Here is a 16,748-nt window from a genome sequence, read left to right as displayed (position 1 = left end):
ATCCACCGTGTCATTCGCCGTTGCCAGCTAAAACTCTGTAGGTCAAAAAAGAAGCCATATCTAAACATGATCCAGAAGCACAGGCGTTTTCCCTGGGCAAGGCTCATTTAAAATGGACTTTGGCAAAGTGGAACACTGTTCTGTGGTCCAACGAATCAAAATTTGAAGTTCTTTTTGAAAAACTGGGATGCCATTTCATCCGGACTAAAGAGGACAATGACAACCCAAGTTGTTATTAGCGCTCTTTTCAGAAGCCTGCATCTCTGATGGTTTGGGGTTGCATGAGTGCGTGTGGCATGGTCAGCTTACACATCTGGAAAGGCACAATCAATGCTGAAAGGTTTATCCAAGTTCTAGATACATATGATCCCATTCAGACGTCGTCTCTTTCAGGGAAGACCTTGCATTTTCCAACATGACAATGCCAGACCACATAGTGCATCAATTACAACATCAAGACTGCATAGAAGAAGGATCTGAGTACTGAAATGGCCAGCCTGCAGTCCAGATCTTTCACCCAAAGAAAAGATTTGGTGCATCATAAAGCGAAAGATGCGACAAAGAAGACCTAAGACAGTTGAGCAACTAGAAGTCTGTATTAGACAAGAATAGGACAACATTCCCATTCCTAAACATTGGTCCTCCTCCAGCTGTTCCTTTTATATGCACATTTAACTTTTCTGGCCTCTTATTGCTACCTGTCCCAACTTTTTTTGGAATGTGTAGCTCTCATGAAATCCAAAATGAGCCAATATTTGGCATGACATTTCAAAATATCTTACTTTCAACATTTGATATGTTATCTATATTCTATTGTGAATAAAATATAAGTTTATGAGATTTGTAAATTATTCCATTCCTTTTTTTCTCACAATTTCTACAGTGTCCCAACTTTTTCTGTTTTGGGGTTGTATATATTGCATACATTAGCAGTGTCTTATCTCAGTGTAATTTCAAGTGATCAGGCTTTTACTAAGAGATACTGAAATATTGTGCCAGTGTGATGCTCTAAAAGACACAGAGCCACATCATCAGACCTGATGATGTCTTCTCTAAATGTCATTGGTATGCCTAAGCATGTCTCCAGAGGAGATATCTTTGCCTCTCATAAAATATGCAACAGCTTTACTATAAATAAGGACTTGATATGTTTTATCTGGAGAAATCTGATTCTGTCAGACAGACATTCTGATATAGCGGGATGTGTTGAAGAGGGCGTGGCCATTATTTTCGTGAGTCACTGTGGCAGTGAACACTTATCTCCATGTTGTGTGTCTGCATGGAGATCTGAGTTTCTCACTAATCAGCACCGCCTTGAAGAAAACGCAACCTATCGACTAAACCGAGAGTATTGTCAGTGCGTACGGGGAGGCGGAAACTCAGCCTTTATGCTGTGCTGCTGCGGTTGTCATGGCAACTCCATATGAGGAGGAGAAGCGAATGCATGTAAAAAAGCCTTGAATGGAAACGTCGAGTACCCGCTTACCTAGCCTGAGAGAAAATTCGTAGAATCTCTTCAGCTTGGCCACCAGGGGGCAGACTGCGTTCCAGGCTTTCTCCTGCAGCTGGAGGTCATTGGGGTTCTGAATCGCCTGAAGACAAGAACAAGAACATTTTCAAGTAAACGGCTTTTACAGCTGTAAAAACCTGAAAGGTTAATTCAACTCAAACCATTTGAGGAAACCGAATGCCTCAAACCCTTTAAGTTTTAAAACACATACATATGAGTACTGTGAACTTAAACTTTTTTAAGCTTAAAGGTGCAGTGTGTAACTTTTAGAAGGATCTCTTGACAGAAATGCAATATAATATACATAACTATAAAGACCTTACATAATGAACTGTATTGTTTTTATTACCTTACAATGAGACGTTTTTATCTACATACACCGCAGGTCCTTTTACATGGTAGTCACCATCGTGTTTCTACAGTAGCCCTAAATGGACAAACTGATCTACAGAGCGTGCTTTATCCCTACGTTGTCTCAGATGACAACATGCTTGTCCTGTGGCGGCTACCGTATGCGTTTTAAAATTTAGGAGCGAGCTGTTCATTGCAATTCGCAATATCACGACTACATGAAGCTAAAATTTACACACAGCACCTTTAAATGGTTTAAGACAAGCATCATTATGATTCAGATCACAACACTGCAAAAATTTGCTGTAGTTATGCAGCTGTTTGCCAGTAACTTACTGTAGATTTAAATTGATGTTATTTTCTGGCAAAAGTTTGTTCAAGGTTAAATAAACATTAACAAATCTTTATCTTTACAGAATAAAACTATAAAATAACAGCCTCATGCAAAGCATTTTGGAAACCAGACATCCTCATAAACCTTTTCAGTTTTTTCCTTCAGATTTTGGTTCCCAGAATGCTTTGCATGAGGCTGTTTTTGTTTTGTAAATATAAAGACTTTATGTAAATGTTTAACCCCTTCAGACCCTGCGTCCACTAGAATTGACATCACATGTTTTGTGATTCAAACCAATAAAAATGCTGATCAACCAATCAAAATAAGGCCCACTGATTAAAAATCAGAAAAATAAGATTTGAACGGCTTAATGTTAATTTACAAGAACAAACTGTTGCTATTAAATAAGATCAATTTAAATCTACAGTAAGTTACTGGCAAGCAGCTGCCAGTAATACTGTAATGTCTGCAGCAGTTTTTACCAATGAACCCTTCAAAAAAAAAATAATGCCAATTTTCTTCAGCATGAGCCAAAGACCTACTCATAGATATATAAAATGTATATGCACTATATCATATACTTTAAAAAAAGATTTGTTGGTTCAACTTAAAAAGTAAATTACCTGGTTGCCTGTTTAATTTTAAGTTAATTCAACTTTAAAATATTGACTAATATTAAGAGTCTGAGCCGATGGTGTAGTGGATGGTGCTCCGACACATGTTGCAGACGCACTTCTGTCGACCTGAGTTCGAATCCCGGCTCGAGGTCCTTTGCCAATCCCATACCCTTCTCTTCACCCTATACTTTCCTGTCATCTCCTTAATTACTTTCTATCCAATAAAAAAAGGCAAAAATGGCCCAAAAAAATAACTTTAATTAATATAAACAATGAGCTGTATTTGTGTAAACTAAATTTTTTGCTGTCTTTAAAGTCTGACTTTTCCATGTTTAAGTGCTATAATTGGCTCCCCAGTGCTTGTAAAATGTGAAAAAGATCAACCCAGTAATTTAGTTTTGGTAAACCATTCTCTGCAAGCATGTAAAAAAATAGCTCATTGAAATTTGGCTCCCCTTGTGATGTCAGAAGGGGATAATACCATCCCTTAATCTTCACTATCCAACCACAGCACTGCCTTTTAGTGCAGACAAAGAAAATAATTGACAGCACAATTGAGTTTCAATGTCAACAAGCAACCATTATGGCGATCAGTGTTTGCTTTCATCAGCTCATTTGCATTTAAAAGGTCACATCCAAAAACAGCAAATTTTTGCTCACACCTACAAAGTGCCAATTTTAACATGCTATAATAAATGATCTATATGGTATTTTGAGCTATACCTTCATATTCGTACTCTGGGGACAGAGTTTTATGTGACATCTTAAAAAAGTCTTGTGAAATGTCCCCTTTAAGAATCGGCTAAACACCCATCTCTTATGCTAACACCTTTCTATCTATATCTTTTCGGTCCTTTAAAAACAAAATATATCCCTTGGCTATGTATACTATGTATACACACACGTATGTATTGCTGTTCTTTTGTTGCTGTTCTTGCTTTTATTATTTACCTAATTTCTAAGTTGGTTTGGAGAAAAGCTTGTGCTAAATGACTAAATGTAATAGCAAATGTAACTAATATTTTTAAGTTGAATTAAATCTAAATTTTAAGTCAACCAGATAACTTACTTACTTAAATTGAACCAGCTTTTTTACAGTGGGGCTTATGTGAACATGCACTTTTAAATCAGCATAGCAATGACCTGGCAACCGCTTTAGCATTGTGGTGGGCCAAAAGGTCTAACTGTTTTGTTGCCAAAGCCTTACCTCTCTTATTTCCTGTCCTGCTCCATTGTACGACTGTAACTCCGCCAGTATCCCATGAGCCTCTTCCAGGACGGCACTAACCTGGTTCCACACGGCCGTCTCTGCCTCTGTGGGCTGGGCATCTGTGGGTAAAAATCAGATTGAGTTAGATATAGACAGATCATATGTGACACAGTCTGTGAAAACCCAGCTAAAGTCATTTACCGTTTTCTACATACATTATTAGATTATGAGACATTAGCCTAGATTTCACATACATGGTCACATTTACTCCGCCATGTCACCTCTGTTACAAACATGCTTATGTAATTTCCTTCTTTGCTGGCATAATTTGGTTTAGTTTTAGTTCAATCTGTCGTTTATATTGGTATATCAGAATAGTTTATTTAAAAACTAGATCAATAATTGAAATAAAGAAGCTTTTAGGGACTTTGTGGTGCAAGTTAAACATGTGGTTAATATTGGATTATCTTGTATTTGGCATGCACAGGGAGAAAGCGCTTTCCCTTGAAAGATAGGAACCATAAATCCACAAGGATTAATCTGCTAATGATGATGTTATTGTGGGTCTGAAGTACACAGGCTTTAGGATGTGTCGGAATGGGTCGGGATTTGTTGGGGTTGATATTAACGGATCTGTTGGGAATTGCTGATGAAAGGCTAAATGTTTGCACGTATAGCAGAGATCTGATTATTAAGCTGATGTCAGCGGGCAGGATTTTAAGAGACATGAACGTTTCGCACATTGCGTGAACTATGCATAAAAAGTATGCACGGTTACAAAAATCTGGCAGTGTGCATACAATGCACGCATACTACTCTGATGACAACATTTGCGTCAAGTGCACTATACGAGGACCTTCACGTATGTGTAAAAAATAAATTATACTTTTAGCTTAACTGCTGCGACTAACAAGCTTCTTGCAAAATCGAGGTGATTACGGTACAAAAATAATGAACTTTTTAGTTAGCATTTTTCCGCGACATATTTTTTAAAGCCTCCATACTCGGTTCTTCTTGTGGAGTTTTTAAAGAGAGGCGTCTGTCGTTGGACCGCAATTATGAGCTGCTTCATTGTTCTGCTTAAGTTTCACAGTAACAGAAAAGGTGAGGAAGCTGATTGGTTGCTTCTTGTCACATTATCTGCGGTGCGCTTGTGGCATTCTAAAAAGTTAAGATGTTTTTAACTCAATGCGGTGCGGACGCTCCTGGAAAAAATTGCGTGTTGCCCCGCGTGCGCAGCGGGACCGCGTCGCTTCTATTATCAGCGTGCATACCGTGCACCTACATTTGAAATAACGAACTTGAGTGTGCAAAAGATGAACGGCCGCTTAAGTTTCCCAAAGTCTCTCTGTATAATAAGATATTCGCAGGAAGTCTCTAGGCCTGATTTATAGCACAATCCCTTATGTTGCACACAGATAAAGGGGCTGCAATGTATGGAGGCAATTACCCCCATCAGAGGCCTATAATGCATCTCCCTGTCTTTAGCCCCCTATATCTCTGTCTCAGCTCGTGTGCTTGTTTGAATGAATCTGTAGATGCTTGTGACTGATGGTCGTGTTGCTGTCAGCTGAGCAAACACACATCAGTATTTACCACTTATGCAAACAAACAAGCAAACTACACTTTAGTGTCATTGCTAATAGAATCCTCAAAGCCACATCTCTTCTAAAGTCTGGCAATCTTGCCTGAGATCTGCAAATAACCTTTTTGAAGTAAAAAAGTGAGCAATTTTTATGGTATGTTTAAAGTAATAAAAGAAGAAATAAGAGAGATACACCTAATGTTAAAGTGTACCTGCAGGGGTAGGAGTCAGTCCCATAATATATAGATTTCTTTATTTAAAAGTGTTTGTTTTCAGTGTATTTAATAATTTATTTAAATAAATATAAGCATTTAAAGAATTTGTAGGACTTTAACACCAGTTGATAGCAACCAGCAGTTGTTTTTTATATATATATTATTTTGAACGAATCATTGAATCATTCGTTTAACAGAAGTTGTCAATTTTTGTTTGTTCAGCTTCACGGTTAACCCAGATATTTTCTTTACTTAAACAATGGCGTAAACATCACTTAATATTTTAAGGTTTAATGTTTTTTTATTTCACTTTTGAGAGTATAAAATTAATTCAAACTAAAACTTTAAATTATTAGTGCATGTTGTAAAAATAATCCTTTGTGACTGAATATTTGGATTATTTGTAGTTTTTTTACACAATAAGAACTGATAAGAACTTTAACTACTTAAATGTTTGTTAATAACATTTCATAGAGATTTATGCTATTATATTTATAATGTTGTTTTGTTGTAAATTATAATTTTGTAAAGTCACCGTTCAGTTAATCAGTGTTTACTTAATTGAAACTTTTTTAGCACATTTTATTGTAGTTCTCTCAAAAGTGCATATCAAAACGCAGTTTTGTGTGTTTCTGTGGAGATTCACGCTTATAGTCAGTCATAAATTTTGTGTTATAATACAATTTATAACACTAAAAGTAATATAATTAAAAATAGAAAATCTTTGAATTCAGTTAGTGGAGACATTGGACAGAGCATTTTATATTACACATTTTTTCAAGTTAAATCAACTTAAAATTAATGAACTTACTGAACTGGAATTGGAATTACTAGAAATGTAAGGCCAAATTAACCTAGTTTTAGTTCGCATTTCTTAATTTGTTTATGGCAACAACCTTCCATTACATTTTTTAAGTAAATTTAATTTGTCCGGGTTTACAGTGTTCAATAAATGCACTTATTTAAATACAGAAAAAACTGATTATGTGCTTAGAAAGAATTAGACTTTATATTTAGTATATTTATTATTCTTTATTTTTAATGGAAACATTAACGTGCCTGTACCATTCATACTATCAAACATAATGTAAATTAATCTATGGTTACACTTCAGTACACAAATGCACTATTAACTACAGATTTTGCATCAATAAGCTCTCAATTTACTACTTATTAATACTTAGTAAGGTAGTTATTATACAATTTAAAGGCGCTCTAAGCGAATCCGTGTGACGTCACTTCTTGTTGACGTTCGAAGTGTTTTCAAACAAAACGGAGCGTAGCTAACTCCTCCCCCTCCCTTCCGTGCTCCCTCACCCGCACTAACCCCCCAAACCCCACCCCCAAATCCTTCTTGTCGTTTATTGGCTGGAACACTTTGTTATGTTTCATGGTGGTAGGTTTGACCAATGTGTTTTTGTTGCAGTTTGTGAAGCCTGGGCTGTCTACAGAGACAGTGTGTTTAGGAGACGGGCAGCTAGCAGATAGTGAGGAGATGTTTACTGTATGAAACAAAAAATGTTTTATAGCCTAAAACGTGTGAATTCGCTTAGGGCACATTTAAGTGTAGGCAGAATTAAGGGATGGAGAATATGGTCATGCATTTGTATGTGCTTTATAAGTAATAATAAACAGCCAATATGCTATTAATACGGAAGCGTCACTGAAAAAAATAAAGGCTGGATTTACTTAAAAACATTTTTTTACCAAGTATTACATGGAATTTTGAGCAACTCATGCAATTGTTTAATATTTCAAGTAAAACTTACTTAAAAAGAAAGTATGCAAAAATGATGCACTATATTTTTAAGTAAATCCAGCGTTTTATTTTTTACAGTTTTTTAAAGTTTTACTATAACTTTTTTATAATATTAATAAAACTTTTATGTATTATAATTATAATATGTTTAATTTCAAATATATAATATACATCATAGTGTTTTTTACAAGATCTTTTCTTAAGAATCAAAAACATTTGTTTGAAATTGACTTCACAATTAAAGCAAACATTTATGTTAGTTTTCCTTTTCCCCACATTGACATTTTTAATAAACACCATGTACAATTTTATAATATATTTCAGTCAAATTGACCTAATCATGGATCATTTCTTTAAATCTTCCATTTCTTAGCTTTTATGTTTTAAACCAGAGCTGTGTAACAGAGGTGACCATAACTTTACTCTCACATATATTATGAACCGTCCAGATCAAGAGAGGGGCTGCTGTCCACTTTTATTAATATTTTTGATGATTTTTCTTTACATGATGTTATATCTCAAGTCAGGGTTAAATTACAGATTACGACATAAAGCTCAGTGCTGTGCTGCAATGCATTAAATTTTACCAATTTAAATAACATGCTTTGTACAAACTTTTATTCTAAAAACTGGACAACAGCCACTCTCACACAGTTTTTATGGTTCACAGTTGACAGTTGAAGAGTTTTATTACCACCGTAATAGAGGTGAGGTTAGGCATGTATCTGTTAGAGGTGTCATTAAGGACAGAGAGAAGTGCTTAGGTAAGAGTTAAAAGGGAACACAACATCAGAGAACAAGGAAATTGAGGCTCCCCTTTCACAAGGCAGCTTCCATTCCCACTTCCTTAAATCCTTAAGGCTGGTTAATAATGCACATACACACTCACACACATTCAGATGCACAACGATAAACAGAGAGCCAACACACATTACAAATCTGCAAAGGGTTAGGGCAGAAAATAGGAGATAATGGCAGTAAGTCATCGTGATTGTTTTCTGTCCCACCCTAAAGTGTTAAAAAAGCTTGGCATTCATAGGATGGCCTTGCCTGGAGATGTGCGTAAAATGTATGTAAAATGCACAAACAGAGGGATGGCTGGGGAACAGGAAGTGAAAAATGTAGAGGGCAGTGGTTAAAGAGGAACCATGATTAAAAGGGAAAAAAAACAAACTCAAAACATAAGAAGCTGATGGTCTCACGTTCAAAGTCAAGGAAAACTATTGGGCCATGCTCAAGATCGCTGCAAGCCAACACTTTCAGGAGATTTCCCATGATCCCCCTGGAACAGAGAGAAGGGAGAGGCACGTGGGTCATGGGAGGTGAGGCAGTTGTGTCTCTGGTGTCGGGTGTGTGTGTTCGTGTGTGTGTGTGTGTGTGTGTGTGTGTGTGGAGTCTGGGTGGGGATGTACAGGGCGAAGGGTGTGGGATGGACTGTCTTTGAGTCGGATGATGGCAATGGCACATGGATCAACACTGAAACTTGTTCTTTTTGCTCTCTTCTCTCGAATGCATGAATGAAATTCTGGTGGTGTAGTGCACAACCTCTTTTTGAAAGTGCAAAAAGAACAGGTTCCCAAAAAAAAAAAAAAAAATCAATGATAACCATTCTGTATTAATGCCAGTCACCATCTACATAACAGGATGGGTTGCACCTGCCGTCCATGCTCCAACCCTGATACAACTTCCATCTCCAATAACACACACACACACACACAAATACACACACCTTACACCACTGAAACACTTACTTTCAAAATCCAGGAAAAAATGAGGACAGTTTTCTAAATCCTTGCCAAGGACCTTAATGAGGTTCCCCATGGCCGGCAAACCTGAACAAGGGAAACAAATACATACAGTACAAGGCAATGCAACCTAGTCATTCATAATCAGAAAATACTTCTGGAATGTGCAAAACTGGCCTTATCTAAGTTTTTCCAATGGGGTATGCAAATAATTTCAGAGTTAATGAATTAAAACATTATTTTTACCTAAGTTTTACACCATTTTGGCAATGGTGATGAGATGCTATTTTCTTTATAAGATAAAAAAACATTGTTGGGTCCAATATAAACATTTTCTGGGTTTGTCCCTTTTTCACCACACGCTACTTTGAAAAAACCCAGCATACAATGTTTTAGACTGCACTGTTTACTTTTTTTTGTTGCAATGCAGCACTTGTGGGCGAATATAGATAGGGAAAAGTAAAGAATTGCATTCATGGTACAGTTTATGTAACAGAGCACACAGAGCTCACATTAAATCGATAGTTCAACAAAAAATTTTTTTACCAAACGCATATAAATGTCTTTGTTCTGCTGAACACAAAGATATTTTGAAAAATGTTTGTAACAAAGCAGATCAGGGACACCATTCATTTCCATAATAGGAAAAATTATACTATGGATGTGAATGGTGCCCCCTAATCTGCTTTGTTACAAACATTTTTCAAAATATCTTCATTTGTGTTCAGCAGGATGAAGATATTTATTCAGATTTGGTTCAATATGCGGATCAGTACGGCCAGTGTTGTGCCCGAGCGAGTTCATTGAACGAAAGTTCCTGAACTCGTTCATATTTCAGACGTTAACGCGCCAGAGCGTGCCACTCAGTTTAACATTAAATAACATCATATTTGTCCCAAATCGTTAACGATTAACATAGGCTGCTAACGCATATACTGGATCTTGAAATAGACTCTTACTAAGCTCACGCTTTTTAACGTGCACGTGTGGTGTGCGAGATGTCCTACACACAACGCCGCGCTTCTCGCCCAGTGTGTGACCCCTCTTAAAAGACAGTCAATGCTAATGTAAACCCTGGTTGGATAAGGGTTTAAAGTTGGATATGAAGATGAAATCTGACGCATTTAGCTTCAGTGTTAAAACTATAAAATAATTGCTGTCTGTGGTTCTAAATGGGCTATAATTGCAATAATTAGAAAAAAATGGGAAAAAAGAACTATAAATTAGTTCATTTTTAGAACTGTGAACTAGTTCAAAATTTTGAAATATGAACTGAACTAGTTCATTTTAAAATTTGTGAACTGAACTTTGAACTATTTCATGTAGATCGGTTATGACGCACAAACGTGTAAGCAGGAAAAAGCGCATAAAATTCGATTTTCTCCAATCAGTTTCAGGCCTCAACAAATCGGATATGAATCGGATACAAGCATTTGCGTCTGCAATGTAAGCGGACAGATTGGAAATTCCCATTTCAAGACATTAAAAATGTGACACTGGCAAATGAAATCAACTGTGGGATCACATGACACTTCTTAGCAGCGCAATGGAGGACGACGGCTTCGCTTAGTGGAGTAATGTTGAAGTTTTACATAAATAAGTCTCTATAATCTTGTATAATCATTTTGTCTGTGTCCATTGCATTTCGCAACATTTTATTTCCTCTGTGGTTTAAGCTGTAACGCATCATTATGTCTATCTTGAATTGTTTTGCAAAGTGTTAAGAGTAAATGCAGATGCCGGATACGAGTCGCTTTTAAAAGCTGATGTAAGCGGGTCGTCAAAAAAGGCTGATTCGGAAATCGGAATTGGGCATCAAGACATGCAGTGTAAATCCAGACTAAATGACGATATAATTATAATTTTTGGGCTAACTATCCCTTTAACCCCATGTGTCCTCCTGGTTAGGCATGAAGTTTCTAGCAACAAGTCGTTTTTCGGTTTATACTGAAAGTGAAAATGCTGCGCAATCATAGCTAACTAAACACATTTGAGGTTTAATCTGAAGCAGGATATTGGACGAATGATATCATTAGCAGGCGTTTTGTAACGTGACAGAAACAAAAACCAATGCATTAGCCAAAAAAACTGTCAAGCATTTTGCAATAAGCTTGAGATCAATAGTGTAAGGGTAATGGCACAGACAGTAATAGCAAACACAACGGTATCAAGAACACTGGTAGGGTTTATCATAGCTCCAATAACACAAAATCTCATGCCACAAAAATCTAAGGACATTTTGAGAAAATAGGAAGCAGATCTGTAATTTCTGTGACTCTTTCGATCTTCTAACGCACAGTGCAAAGATGGCTCCTCTCCGCCTGTTTATCACTTAAGATGCAGTATATCCCCCTTCTCCTGTCTCCTGGCAACCATCAGTAAAACCCTGTTTCCATGGCTGGACCACATTGCCTCTCTCTCTCTCTTTCTCTCTCTCGCTCTCTATATCTGAGACTTTCATCATCTACTGTACCAGACATTCAGTCTCTCTATTAGAGTCACCTGCCGCTACAGAAATCGAGTCATACAATTTGACTTCTATCTGTCTATCTATCTTCCTATTTACACTTTTAAAGTGTATTGTTTAACCCACAGTATGGACAAACCCAACAACTGGGTTTCTATGCATCTGCATCTATCATCTACCAATAAAAAGCACAAAGCTCAATCGTCTCCCATTACTCACCAGCCAACAATGGTTACTTTCCTTCTTCCAACCTCTCTTAGATTCTCACGCCCTAGTATTCTTATTTCTTGACTTTTACGTCAGTATATGTAATATATATCTTGTATATTTGTCCTGTGAGTCTGTCTCAATGCGACTCGTGGCGTAAAGCCCCACAGGAACTGTGTCAGCCTCGCCAGCGATCCTCTCTGCAGCTCTGCGTTCAACATCTCTCTTTCACACTTCTCTATTCTTATTGCTATTTAAAGGGACGGCTTATATTAATTCAGCCTGGTGAAACGGTTTCTCTGAGGTGCCATTGTGAGTTTGTGTGTGTGGTTTTGGTGTGGGGTGACAAGGTTAGAAAAAAGGATGGCTTATACTAGTGCAGTGGTTTACCCACGCCTTAAAGACTGAAGATGAAGTTTCCTGTGTTAGAGACATCCGTTCTGCTCAATTTAAATTGCGTGCCAATTAGTTTGTGCTTTACTGTGAAAGCTCTTGTTACTATTATGTATATGTTTGTGCCTTGAAGAAAGCTTTCTGATTGAAGTTACATTTCGAACTCAACTAAGAAACTCAAATGAAGATATTTTGCTACGCTGAGAACACGCAGCCTCAGTGTGCTTGAAGACAGAAACTCTGTTGATAGTTATAAGGAAGTGACCCTCGTTGGGCCGACTAAAAATGAGCCACCGCCTCAATCCGAAACACAAACTGAAGCGAAAACTTGTGCTTATGCAGCAATCTCAGACCGTCCCTCTCTTTGGTCAGCTTGGAGCCGTCTAGACCCGTGCATATTTACACTGTCAGACAAAATGGTCCCTAGCTGTCATTTTCAAAATTAACAGTGTACACATTTACACCTAAAGAGTTCATTTTAGTACCTCATAAGTACATATTGGTACCAAGGAGTGCATATTAGTACTGTACCTCAAAGGTACATACTGGCACCAAATGTATAAAGGCCGAAGTATATACAGTTTTTTTTCTTTTGCATGTTCGATGCATGCACATTGCGATAAAATCCAATGCATCTCCAGGGCTACATACTACATTCTCCTGTAGATGCATGCATGCACGACCTACGCGTACAATGTACGCAAAATCCGGCGGTGCGTGTACAGACAATTGCGCATCCACCTAAAAAATTGACTATACTTTGGCTTTCGTGGTACATTTTAGGACATTTTAATGGGTACTGTCCGGGTGTGCCTCATAAGTCTTGAAAAGTGAAGCCTCTGGCTCAGTGATCGCCCCCTGGTGGCTAGCTGCAGTACAAGTCATAAACCCTGCCCTCTCCATTCAAACGAATGGGACTCGGCTATAAATAAAAAAAATATTTACACTTCCAATAAAGGTTTCCGAAAGACGGTTTTGGTCCTTTCAAGTAGTTGTTATCAAGCTGATATATGTTCAAGTGTTCATTTTTGTGATAAGTTAATAATTTGATGCTATAGAAATGGGGCGTGTCGTTATGATTGGCGTGGTTGAATTGGTCGCGCCAGCGTTTGGGCGGAAGTTTGATACCGCGGCTCCGCCTCTGGCTCCATGGACGATTCCTTCTGCGCATGCCTTGGCTCCAAACTGACATTTTTACGTAACATGGCGGCGACCATGGTCGGACATTTTTGGCTTCAATACATTACAATGGAGGGAGGCAATGTCGCGTCGTCCATCTTTTTTTAGAGTCTATGGTACTGTCCAAGTGACAGCTAGAGACCATTTTTCTGACAGTGTATGACAATGTATCCTTAAATAACCTATTATGTTTTATTATTGCAGATAAAGAAGTGTGTGGGAGATGCTATAAACAGGCATTGCTGGAAATCATGAAAATAAATGTGCAGTCCACATGGCATCTGTTCGTACAGCATGAGCTATTTTTAATGTTGTTCACACATCAAAGTGATCCTGATTTAAGACCAATGTCGAGTTGGATGTTTGTCATTTTAATGTATATATTTCTATCACACATGATGCCTTATGGCTGTTGTAAAGGTTTCTACCTTTGCTTGCGTTTTCCTCACGTAGCAATTCACTGCATCAAATGAGAGAGCCTGTATGTTTCTCCTGTTGTGTCACAGCATCGGTCTTCACTGTCTGAAAGAAAGCACAGGAAATAAAAAGAGAGTTAGGATGAATGAGAGAAAGGCTCGATACAAAATGGCAAAACAAGAGACATGGGGTGAAATGAAAAAACAATACAAAGGAAAAACATGACATGTATGACCTCTTACTGCCTGCACTCTAAAAATGCAGGGTTATTTTCAAACCAGCGTTGAGTCAAAAAGAGACAACCCTGACCAGTGGGTTAAATGAAAAAGTTTCGATTTGACCCAACAGTGGGTAAAAACAACCCAGCATAGGTTAAATTACAACCCAGAACATGTTTGGGTCATACTTTACCCCTGTTTATCCGTGCTGAACGGCTCGCATTTTGGCCTCCTCTCGCGCCATATATGTTTTTGCAGGAGCGCTCTGAGCGATAAAACGACCAACACCATTCACGGCCTTTCAATGTGGTGACAGAAGTTGCTTGGAACAACCGGAGACTGCACTCACTCCCAAACCTCATTCACACAGCACTTTGGTCCCAGAAAATTTCCATAAAATTGGCTGAAAGGCTTCTGTGTGAACACAAACACGTCCCGTAAATGTTCTGGGATCGCTCCTGTAAAGAGGACGCTTGCCTTAGCATACACGGAAAGCATTCTGTGTGAACAAGAGGCTTAAACAATGCTGAAGGGGCGTGCCGTAGTGAGGATGAGTGTGTCATCTCAACAAGAAATTATGGTCTTTGACACTTTGGCACACACCTATTTTAACGATCTAAGCGCATGGTCCACAAGGGTGTGTCCAAATCCACTTTTGCCAATTTAACAACGAGAAAAATGGTTTGTGCGCCTAGCACACAGTCTAAAAGGGTTGTTCCTATTCTTGTAATAAATAATGGATGTGTTTTGGGTGTAACGTTATGCTTATCTCATCAATTTCATTAACATCTTAACTAAATTGAGATGACATTAGTCATTTACAGATCTATTCTATAATTTTGAATATTTCATGAGTGACAATTTTGTATAAATCCTATTTCGATAAACATTTTATGTAGAAAAGTAGGCATCTAAGGTAGCTATACATTAGGGTGACCATACCTGCCATTCTTCCTGGACGGGTCCTGGCCAGGATTTCGGGTTCGTCTTCCGAAAGTCGTATTTGTCGACTGCATACGTCATAGAGGATTATTATTATTATTATTACAGAAAAGCAACCGTTACATTTTAAGGTAAGAATGAAACTACGATTGCATGTCTTATGTTTTAACTGAATGGCGTATGCAGTCAGTCAACAAATACGACTTCCGGAAGACGCACCGAAATCCTGGCCAGTATCCTGGATTGTATGGGTATGGTGGGGGCCCGACCCCCTATTTTTTCATAGGGCCCAAAATTGCTAGCGGCGCCCCTGCGTCCGGGAAGGATGGCACGTATGGTCACCCTATGTACATTATCACATCAAGTGTTTTTTAATTGGTCACAAAAAAGCAATACTGATTGACAACTGATTTCTTGTAGTTTCTGTCTTGCTTACATTATACTTATATACTGTACTGTTTGTGCAAGACACACAAAACCAATAGATGCTTAATTATTAACATCTAAAGAGGGATTGTAAGATAGCTTTCTTGACGGGTCACAATCTTAATTTCCTAAATGGCACGGCCACCAATCTATCACTGCATCCAACAAACGCACTACAAACTGGAGTACAACACTTCAGATAAGGAGCCAGGTTAGCTCAATGCATTATGCGGCAATGTCCCTCGTAAATCTAAAGGGAGCATGTGTGCACCCTCAAGGCTTTTGCTTATGACTGATTTCAACAACCTACTTCATATCTATTGTGTGGCCAGTGCCATTTACACATTAACAGTTTTCATGTGGAAACTATATCTGGTCATCTGTATCTCATTTTTCATATACAGTATATAATTTCATATTGTGTGCTTTGTGTGTTTTGTTGCAGCTCATGTGCACTTGACATCGATGCAGCGTTTGGGGAAGTCAGACATAACGGCTAAGAAAGGAGAATCACCTGGGACCTAAAAAAAAAATGTCTTTGGGATCTAGTGCATAGATCAAACCATACCAAGTGCGTTTAAATGTCACAGTGTCATGATTTGTCCCATGTTGGTCTGACTGATGCTCACGTCACGGTGCACAAAGCAAGGTCAAGCATATCGTTCTGAACTCTGACCTTTGCCAGTGACATCCTAATAATGTTGCAGTAGATCAAAAGGACTTTATTTAAAGGACATGCATTATGATAATGAACTCTCCAGTTTGCAGAACAGATGGTTTACTTCGCTTTCAGTTTTGTAGATGGATCTTGAAGTTGTTTTAGCAAAGATAAGCTAATGCTTTGGACAATGATCTATCTTTACTCCACTTAGCAGGACAACAACCCCATACATTTTCTGAGATACTTTTTTTGCACTTTACTATTGAAAGCGAGGCATTACTATGAAGTTTTAGCCTATTAATTGGTCCATTTACACTTATTGAGCTCTTCAGTTTTGTGAGGTAGTCCATAAATACAGAGAGAAAATCATAATAACATGGGAAGTGAACGTGATTGCAGATTACAGGTGAAAAAGATCAACCCCATAACTTAGTTTTGGTAAACCATTCTCTGAAAGCATGTGTTAAAATAGGTAATTGAAATCTTTCAAAAATTGTGATGTCAAAACGGGA

The 16,748-nt window shown here is 37.9% G+C and overlaps 1 protein-coding gene across 4 annotated transcripts in view; it reads right to left on the bottom strand.

Annotated features, from left to right (window-relative positions):
* fam49al (family with sequence similarity 49 member A, like) overlaps positions 1-16,748 on the bottom strand; it is a 45,793-nt gene that overhangs the window by 13,396 nt on the left and 15,649 nt on the right. Inside the window, exons 1-5 of one of the 4 annotated variants that reach the window (XM_065294549.2) lie at positions 12,013-12,236; positions 9,333-9,413; positions 8,784-8,863; positions 4,020-4,141; positions 1,487-1,592 (exon numbers count right to left, since the gene is read on the bottom strand). In XM_065294549.2, coding sequence (XP_065150621.1) covers positions 1,487-1,592; positions 4,020-4,141; positions 8,784-8,856 — 301 coding nt within the window. In that variant the 5' untranslated portion in view covers positions 8,857-8,863; positions 9,333-9,413; positions 12,013-12,236. Of the gene's footprint in view, positions 1-1,486; positions 1,593-4,019; positions 4,142-8,783; positions 8,864-9,332; positions 9,414-12,012; positions 12,237-14,000; positions 14,095-16,748 lie in introns of those variants that run through there. The other 3 variants (XM_065294551.2, XM_065294550.2, XM_065294552.2) reach the window with 3 other exon arrangements.

The sequence above is a fragment of the Paramisgurnus dabryanus genome, chromosome 19, assembly GCF_030506205.2.
Source record: "Paramisgurnus dabryanus chromosome 19, PD_genome_1.1, whole genome shotgun sequence".
Taxonomy (NCBI): Eukaryota; Metazoa; Chordata; class Actinopteri; order Cypriniformes; family Cobitidae; genus Paramisgurnus; species Paramisgurnus dabryanus.
The sequence above is the reverse complement of the archived record's forward strand: the minus strand, read 5'-3'. Positions and strand labels throughout refer to the sequence as shown.